Below are 10,335 nucleotides of genomic sequence, written 5' to 3' on the forward strand. Positions count from 1 at the left end.
GCAATGTAATGCTTAATGAAAAAGACATCAATAATATTTCTTTTAAACTGTTCAAGAGAAATATTGTTGATATATATTTGATTTATTGATGAAGAAAATTTCTATTAATTGATAAAAAAATATTTAATGTAAGTTTTTTATATAGTTATACTTTTATGTACATGACAGTTTATTTTTATTTTTAGATTACTTAAGTGAAAACCTGTAATTGATATTTTTTATTATATTATGTTATTTTTGTTAATATTCTGTTCGTTTTCCAATAAATAAATAATAATAACTCGAATCCGTGTCATAATAATAGCAAATTTTGTGTCGTGTAATATAGAAATCATGTTTAACAAATATTTTACAAATGTTATCGAGGGACACCTGTATTGCTTACAAAGATTCCTTCATCGCACAGTTTGGGAACCTTTGCTATGGACGAACGTTACCAAAGTACAGTATACGTATAGGACCTGTTGATCCGAGCCGATTTTTCAACCTCACAATGATTTATGATCCAAAATAGATTTACTCTCAAAGGGATCTGAGGATTGAGGCCTTTCTTAAATGTGGAAGGTATAATTTGCGCGTTCATATTAATACAGGGTTATAAAGAAATAATTGCCAGTAAAGAGAAATTAAATAATCATTTTTTTTAAATTGACATTTCGTCTCGTGCGTACTTGCTTGTCCGACAGACCATTTCGAAAAAGTGTGGGATATTGCGAACAAAAAACTAAGAAAAACTCTTTTAGGCGGTATGGACATACGGAGCGAACGGATAGCGAGAAAATGACTAAGGAAGTACATATATTGGAGAAGAGAACGAGGACGTCTAAAAAAGGCTTGGCGCGACCAGACCAATCAGAACTCAGATTCAGGTTAAAAATCTATGTAACTAGGAAGGAATATATGACTAGATGTATGGATGTGCAGGAAGCTAGGAGTGTATGTCAGGACAAAAGAGTGTGGCGTTAGATCCTCTCTACCTACCCCTGCACTGAAACGGTATGATGATAGTAGTGGTATTAGTTTTGATATAACGCGATTTAAAAGAATAGATACTGGATTTTTTTCAATTACGTTGGTTGTCTATGAATGTGAAAGAATCTAGCAGTGTACGTCAGGACAGACGAGTGTGGCGTTACATCGTCTCTGCCTAACCCTGGTAAACTTCTTCTTCTTCATGAGCTCTCTGTCTTCCACTGCTGGATATAGGTCTCTCTCCCTTCTTTCCATTTCCTGCGGTCGGTTGCTGCTTGCAGCCAGTTTCTACCCCCCACAGCGACTATGTCGTCGGACCATTTCTTTTGGGGTCTTCCGACACCTCTTTTGTTTTCCCAAGGTCTCCATCGTAAAATTCTTGGGTTCCATCTTGTGGGGTCCTGTCTTGTAATATGTCCTGCCCATTGCCATTTGAGTTTTGCCAAGCGATTCATGATATCTTCTACATTATTGGTTCTTTTTCTGGTATCCTATTTTTTTATCCATCAGACTTAAACCTAGCATGGGTTTTTCCATGGATCGCTGTATGCATTTGAGCTCCCCTGGTAAACTAGTAATATTATTCTCTGAATACTACCATTAACTAGTAGCGAGAATGACAGGACCTAGAAAGAAGAACTAGTAGTATTCTCTGTTGTGTTTGTGCTTTTTTACTGGTCAATTCGAGATTAGAGTCAGTTTACTCGTGACCTTTGTTTGAATGACGCAATGTAGCTGAAAAGTGAAGACATTTTATGATCAGGGTGTGTTTCAGTTCTCGGGTCCACCGCGAGATGGAGCTAGTTAATATAACGACCCGGGAGGATTGTCGAAACAATAAAACTTATTCCGGGAACGCGATTCGTCCTTTGTAGCCAACTTAACGATGTAGAAACATTAAACCGTAACGGAGCCGAAATGAAAACATTTAATTATATTATTAAATCTCCACTACTGTAAGGCGTCAGCCGTATGCAGTGCCTCCTTGATTATTGATGATATTGGCAGACCAGAACATCGTTTAAACCGTCTCTCTATCGGTCATAACTACTCACCTGATTCTATTTCCTATGACATCTTTGTTTTCACGAATTCGCAATTTTATTAATATATAATGCTTTTTTTTAAATTACCTAACGTCCAAGTGACTCTGAAATCTAGCTACGGCTTATGCAACACCGCTTATGACCCTACTCAGGCTTCAACTTTTTAAGTTTCATGGCCTACGCCTACTCGTGAGTGGATTTACTCATGTTTAAAGTTACTTTAATTTCATATGTCCGCCTCCGTAGTGTAATGGCCAGCACGCTCGGCTACCGTACCGGTGGTCCCGGGTTCGATTCCCAGGGGGGGGGTCAAATAAATATAAGTGATTTTTCACGCTAATATTTATTCAATATTACCCTGGACTGGTACCTGAAGCGGAGGGCTGATCACCTTTCCTTCGTGTGTTAACGATCAAGATAACACTGCGTTTATATGATGCAGTGTCCTATGCACCATTGGGGTGCGGATAAGGGTTTTGAAAAAAATAATTTTATGTAATTCATGAGTGAAAATTATAGGCAAAAACATTCGCTTCATGTATAATGTTATTCTTCTTCTTCTTTTTATAGATCTTCAGGATCTGTCTGTCTGTTCCTCTACCTGTCGCTCTTGGTTTGCACCGATTCGCTAGAACCGGTGCCTAAAATTTTTAGAGTTCGCCGAACCGGTGCTTAACCCTTTGTTGTCACACAATATTCCGATTGAGATCATGTATCGGAGCACGCTCGGTTTACATGGTCCACCACGTTGTAAAATTACTTGAACCTCACGAAGACAGTTTTTGTTTTTAAAAGAAAAAAAAATAATGGAAAAATTCAGTTAAGTTATTGCACTTAGTAAAAATAATCTCGTGAAAGATATACGCATCAGCATTTTGAGCATTCTCAATTGTTATGTGAATGTTCTGTTTATGTGCAGAGTAAAAAAGAAGTGAATTAACAAATTAAAAACTATTTTATTTAGGGGGGGGTAGGGGTGGTACATAAAGAGCGAACCGGTTCTTGAAATTATTTGATCCTATCACTGATAAAGTGATTACTTAAACCAGTCTACGACGGGTCGTAAACTCTGTAAATACCCAGGCCTCTTTATTCTTCTTCATCTAAGTTTTATTTTGTACATACAAGCAAGCGTTATGATATTGAAAAATAAATAACAAAATTCAAGATATAAACGCATAAAAAATATTTTCGCATTGCTTTTTATAATGGAATAAATAATATTTTGATATAGCTTACAGTAACGCCACGTATGTTTCAATAGATGAATTATACTTTTATTCTTTATTTCTGCGTATGAAAATAAAACTGCTGGGGCAATAACGAATTCCCAACAATAAAATAATAAAAAAAAGCGCTGCCTGATTTTTACAATAATTTTTCTTCAAATGATCAAAAACATTGTAATCGAATAAGTTGACAATATCGAAAAGTGACATCTATTGTATAGTAGATACGACATCGATCGGATAATAAAGCAGATTTATTGTGTCCGTCGGTAATGAAGAAATCTGTAATCCAAACGTCAAAAAACGAAAACCGTGACTTAAATTAGCAGTCCAATATTTTAGTTTCTGTTTCAAATATTAACTAAATGTGAACCTGTTATACGTATTTTTAACTGTCTCCTTAATTCTTTAACTCGTTCTGTGTGTTAAATTGTTGAAAAATCATGGCTAAACAGTAAGTTTTTATTTTTAAACCTTAGCATCCACTGCTCATAATAACTTATTGTATTATTGTTTATCGTGGCTTTATCTTTCTTTAAATAACGTGAGCGTTTTTATATGAAACTGTTTATTTTGTTTGTTTTACAGATATGGTCTCATTCTTCCCGACAAACAGGGAAATAAGAAACCTCCGCCGATCTTCACATCGAAAAACGTTTTCGGGGATGACAGCGATTCCGATGATGGCGGTAAGATTGTTGCAAAGAAACCGGTGACGACGGGAGAAAAGATTAGAAGACAGGTAAGAATGTATTTATTTACATAAATATTTTATGTATGAATGTCGCTGACTATAACTTGACCGCAAATTAAAATGAGTGAATAGGAAGGTCATTGTCGCCTGGGATCCGCATACTGTGTTATAGCACAAAGATTCTATCAGTGTATTGGTACATTATTGTGCGTATATTGGTCGGATATCACTCACTCCTTTCAAGAATGTCATAAATAAAAAACTTGATTTTTCAGGAGAACATTTTTAACGTTTAAAAATTCTATACAATGTATTGAAAATAAATATCAAGCCACTTATTGAACTTTTTACTGTACAACAGATCTTTTTAGGTAAAACCTGAAGGTTTTTTCTCCATTTGAAAAATATTGAGTATATTAAAAAAACTAATTAAACAATACCTTTTCTTCAAAATGCAAAAACAACACTTTCTGCCCTGTAGCGGGTAAATATTAAATTAAAAGTATGCCTCTTTTGCTGGGATATAGTACATTTTCTAGGCATTCCGAAAACATGCACAACTGAAATTGTCGATTTTTTAATTTATGACATTCTTGAAAGGAGTGAGCGATATCTCCTACAACTACTGTGCTCCTGGTCAGAATTGACTAGATTGATATTGTAGATTCGTTTGGTATATTAGTCTGACATCTATAAGTACTGTACTCCTGGTCAGATCAAAAAGACTACATTCAAATTGTAGATTCGTTTGGTATATTATGAACGATACTATGCATTACACAGTCAGTGAGTTGGTATATACTTGTGTGGTTATTAGTCTGACATCTCCTATAAGTACTGTACTCCTGGTCAGATCAAAAAGACTACATTCAAATTGTAGATTCGTTTGGCATAGTATTCCGATAGCTACTAAAAAATCATATGTATGTACATATGATTTTTTAGTAGCTATCTGAAATAAAAATAAAAAACACATAAAATTCAGAGAAATGCATGAAATCTTTATTTGAATCGATAGTACGGTCCATATAATTTAATGGTATTATTTCATTCAAATGTTGACAGCGGCTGCGCCTCAAATGGTCCATCCGCTTAGTCCAATTTTGGCATACACTTTCCAACATTTCGGCCGGTATCTTACGAATAAATGCTTCAATGTTTTCTCCCAATGCGTCAATCGAAGCGGGCTTGTTAGCATAGACATGAGCCTTAACATAGCCCCACAAAAAATAATCTAAAGGCGTTAAATCGCACAATCTAGGCGGCCAATTGACCGGTCCCAAACGTGAAATAAACTGTTCAACAAACTTGCCTCTCAACTGGTTCATTGTTTCGCGTGCTGTGTGGCATGTGGCACCGTCTTGTTGAAACCACATGTCATGCAAGTCAAGTTCTTCCATTTTAGGCAAAAAAAAGTTGGATATCATTTCACGGTAGCGCTCACCATTCACAGTTACATTGCGATTCGCATCATCCTTGAACAAGTACAGTCCAATAATGCCACCAGCCCACAATCCGCACCAAACAGTAACTTTTTCTGGATACATTGGTAGCTCTGTATGTCGGTATGTCCAACAATGTAAATTTGGTGCGAAATTTAGTCACAATAGCCCGAATAGCCGCTTCAGTGGGTCGATTAAACTCCCAGAGATACCGGCCGAAATGTTGGAAAGTGTATGCCAAAATTGGACTAAGCGGATGGACCATTTGAGGCGCAGCCGCGGTCAACATTTGAATGAAATAATCTTCAAACATTAAATTATATGGACCGTACTATCGATTCAAATAAAGATTTCATGCATTTATCTGAATTTTATGTGCTTTTTTTTTTAAAATTCCGATAGCTACTAAAAAATCACCCTTTACTTGTGTGGTTATTAGTCTGAGATCTCCTACAGGTACTTTGCTCTTGATCAGATCAAGTGGACTAAATTTATTTTTAATTTCAGTTTTACTTGGTAAATACCACTATTTCTTAATATCTATTGCGACACGTGTTTCGATGCATTCCGCATCATTTTCAAACATGGTATGTAAAGCTAAGTCCAAATTTTAGATTTATATCCTTGGGACGTTAAAGATTGAAGAGGAGGTAGTAGCCGTTTCTTATTTTTATTTCTCTAAAGTTTGGACTTAGCTTCACATACAGTATTTGGAAATGATGCAGAATGCATCGAAACACGTGTCACAATAGATTGCAAAAAATAGTGATATTCACCAAGTAAAACATAAATTGAAAATGGATAGATTTCACCACAAAATGACTGTCAAATCAATTAATGAAAAAGGACTAAATTTAGTTAAAAGATTCGGCAGTCATAATGTGAGGAATACTGTGCATTATTCAAGCGTTTATTTTATTGTTTGTTATATAATATACATGCCATATGAACCTTGGAAGCCTCCACACTTCATCTCAAGCTTTAGAATAAAAATAAATAAATATTGTTTTTTGGCATCTCATCAAAGATGAAGAAGAATATGAAAGTTTGGGCATTTACGGGGCTGACGACCGTCATAGGCTGGTTTAAGTGATCATTTTACACATGTGTAATATTCACCAATTCTACCCATTATTGACAACCACACTACTCAAATTCTTGGAAGTTCTATATATATGAACCAATTTTGAAACATTGTCCTTGAATCACTAGTACTAGATAATCCATATTTTTGGAAATAATCCAGATTTTGTGAACAAGTATTTGGACACACTCAAAATGTTGTAAATAAATAAAAAATATGGACTGTTTTCATTTCTGGCAGGCCTTGGCTATTCAAGAGAAAGCTTTAGAAGAAGATCCGACAGTATACCAGTATGATGAGCTGTACGATGACTTGGAGGTGAAGAAGAAACTGCTAAAAGCATCCGCCAAAACTGAAGATAAGAAACCAAAGTACATTGAGAAGCTGCTGGAGACAGCCGAGAAGAGAAAACGCGAGAATGAGAGAAGGATTGAACGCCAGGTATAGCCATAAATACATTTTGAACTGTATTTTACGGACTATAAGATACACTTTTTTACCTCTTACCCACTGGCGATGCGCAGCGTCGAGAGTGAGACAGATATAGGGCATGATTATGGCGCGGACTAATTATCGACCTCAAGAAAAATCAGGGATCTCTTCCTTTATTTATCCTTGTGATGTTACAAATTATTAGTCAGATATTTCAACAGATGTCATAAGGCCAAGGATTGACATATTATTTTATCCAAAGTTTCACACCATGACAAAATCCCTCCAAGTTGAACTGAGGTTTGAAACTTGGAGCAAAGAAAAAACACATGCGCTTATGTCAGCCGCGTTTGGGGCATGTTTTGTGAAAACACATACGGCTATGCGAGCCGCGTGGATCCGGTTAATATGTGTCTCAGTCTGTTAAATACGGCATATTATTTTTCACATTATTTATGGCTAAGAAGGGAGTACCTATTTAGAAGGTTTCGCCGGTCACTGCTAAGCATCTGAGTGAGAAATTTCTTATTTTTCAAGTGTAATGTCAAGCCCCCCTAGTCAACTATCACTTGAGAGTATGTGTCCCCGTCTCGGGCAGCTCCAAACAGCGCCTCAACTGTTCGAATCCCACTCCAATCTCGTATATTCCGGAGCCAGGAGATCTGGCTTCTACCCACACCTCGTTGACCTTCTATTTTTATTTATATTTTTTTTAAAAACTCGGATTTTAGGTGCAAAAAGAAAGAGAAGAAGAAGGTGACAAGTTTGCGGATAAGGAAGCGTTTGTGACGTCGTCTTACAAGAAGAAACTGGAGGAGATGAAACTTGAGGAGGAAAAAGAGAAAAGAGAGAAATACTTGGAAGAAATCGGTGACGTTACCAAACAATCAGATTTAGGTAAAAAAATAATTTTATTAATTGATTCGGCAGTCACTTGGTGGTAAAATGTATCCATTTTAATTTATGTTTTAGTTTGTCAGTATGTACCACTATTTCTTATTTCTTGTGTCACAATAGATTTTAAGAGATAGTGGTATTTACTAAGTAAAACTAAGGTATTAGTATGCTAAAGGTCCTGAGTTTGATCCCAGGGGGGTTAAAATATATATCGTAGTCGTACAGGAGAAAGTGACCAACTAACAAAACGTAAAATGTTCAGGAGGGTCATTTAAGTTATTTTTGCTTGGCACGAAAATAAACATCAATGCAGTTAGTCATTTTAAACTAGTCAATATATTATACTTCCAAGTTTAAAATCCTTTGAGATCTTTTTCAGGGCAATATTAAGCTAGTAAGATATCAAATAGTCAATGATCACGTTTTTGTAAAAAATGCACTTGGTCACGTTCTCCTGTATGACTATGATATATGTGATTTTTCACTACAATATTTATATTTTATCAACCAGGATTTGAAATGCATGACTGATAATCCTGCCCTCGTGTAATCAACAATCAAAATCATGTGTGAATAATTTAATGCTGGAATTCACCAAAACTGTTAGAAGTTTGACCTTATAATGGAATTTCTATAAATGATGCTGTATGAAAAATGATGTACGTTTGGCATTAAACGGATATGAATGGCTAGTTTTTCTTCTTCTTTTTGTAGATCATAGGGATCTGTTTGTGCCTCCGCATTTCGCTCTTGGGATGTTGACTCCCAGCTGTCTTCCATCTTATCGGAGGTCTGCCTGGGGGTCTGCGTCTGTCTTCTGACATTCTGTTTATATGATCATTCCAGTATCGCCTTCGTTGTCGTCCCCACCTCACGATATCCTCCGTCTTACACATGCTCCGGATTTCGGATGCTAGTTTTTCATTATATCAAAATGAATTGTTTAATATATTGAGAATTTCATCATGTGACTACCTTAAATTCTTTAGATTGTTTTATATTACACTGTCTTTCTCGTTTTTTCTAGGTGGATTTTACAGACATCTCTATGAACAAAAGCTAAGGCCAGAAAAAGCTCTACTTCGCACAGAAAAGCCCGAAACAAAAACCGAAAACCAACCAGGACCATCGAAAATCAAATCAGAAGAACCGACATCGTCAGAAGGTAACAGCGACTCGGATACAGAAGCAAAACAACCAAAAGAAAAACAAGACAGACTCAAAACTAAAGAAAAAAGAACGTACAGAAAAAGAAAGCATACGGGGAACAGTAAGGATAAAGATGAATCCGACAGTGATGACGCAGAAGAAACCAGAAAGAATCTGGACGATATCAAGCTCAATAAAAAATCGAGGGTGCATATGCAGTCGAACATCGATGCAGATTCCGATTTCTCCATTGATGAAACTAGTTCGAGTGACGAAGATGGCGATGACGCTGATAAAAAGAAAAAGAAAACTGATAAAAAAGACAAAACAAACGATGGCAACACTAAATCGGATCTCGGTAAATCCAAAATGAAAGATGAGACGGAATCAAAGGAGGACACTGATAAAACAAAGGAAAGTGATGATGATAAGGGTAGGTTCAAGAAACCAGACGATGTGAAGAGTTCCTCGAAAGAAAACGGTGTCGGAAAGGAAACGAAGGAAGCGGAAAGCAAGAAGTCGGTCGAAAAGGAAATAGTGAAAGAAGTCAAGCCTAAAATAGACATCTGGAAGAAGAGAACAGTTGGTGAAGTGTTAGACCAAGCGTTGCAGAGGTACTATCAAAGAAAGGCTTCAAGATGTCACTAAATAAAATGTATATTTCGCTCACTCCTTTCAACAACATCAAATATCAAAAATTGACAATTTTCAATTCTGCATGTTTTCGGAATGCCCAGAAAATGTATTATATCCCAGCAAAAGAGGCATATTTTTAACTTAATATTTACCCGCTACAGGGCAGAAAGTGTTGTTTTTGCATTTTGAAGAAAGGGTATTGTTTAATTATTTTTTTAAATAAACTAAATATTATTCAAATGGAGAAAAAACCTTCAAGTTTTACCTAAAAAGATCTGTTGCACAGTTAAAAGTTCAATAAGTGGCGTGATATTTATTTTTAATACATTGTATTATATTTTTAAACTTAAAAACGTTCTCCTGAAAAATCAAGTATTTTGATTTATGACGTTCTTGAAAGGAGTGAGCGATATATAAAAAAATAGAGTAATAAATACCGTATCCTAATGGTTAGCATGTTTAGCTACCGTGCTGGAGGTCCCGGATTCGATTCCCAGTGGGGGTGAAAATAAATATTGGTAATTTTACACTCTAATATTTATTAATATCACCCTGGACCCTGAAGCGCAGGAGTGATCACCTTGCCTTCGTGTAAGTAACGATCAAGATAACACCGCGTCAATACGATGCAGTGCCCTATGCACCAGTGGGTGCGGATAAGGGTTAGAAGAATATTTATACACTTGATGACTTGTTTAATGTATTCCACGGAAAATATTACAAGAAATAAAATAAGTTTTTTTGTGGACAAATA

At 35.9% G+C, this 10,335-nt stretch overlaps 1 protein-coding gene across 1 annotated transcript; it reads left to right on the forward strand.

Annotated features, from left to right (window-relative positions):
* Positions 1–3,531: 3,531 nt before the first annotated feature.
* Positions 3,532–10,333, forward strand: LOC148305125 (uncharacterized). The gene is made up of 5 exons (XM_088267235.1): positions 3,532–3,701; positions 3,836–3,989; positions 6,708–6,908; positions 7,631–7,796; positions 8,824–10,333. Exons 1-5 carry the CDS (start codon positions 3,691–3,693, stop codon positions 9,591–9,593), a joined length of 1,302 nt encoding a protein of 433 aa, XP_088123361.1. The 5' UTR covers positions 3,532–3,690; the 3' UTR covers positions 9,594–10,333.
* The last annotated feature ends 2 nt before the right edge of the window (positions 10,334–10,335 follow it).

This window comes from Brachycentrus maculatus, unplaced genomic scaffold, assembly GCF_059751285.1.
Source record: "Brachycentrus maculatus isolate JH-2025_06_01 unplaced genomic scaffold, ASM5975128v1 h1tg000285l, whole genome shotgun sequence".
NCBI lineage: Eukaryota > Metazoa > Arthropoda > Insecta > Trichoptera > Brachycentridae > Brachycentrus > Brachycentrus maculatus.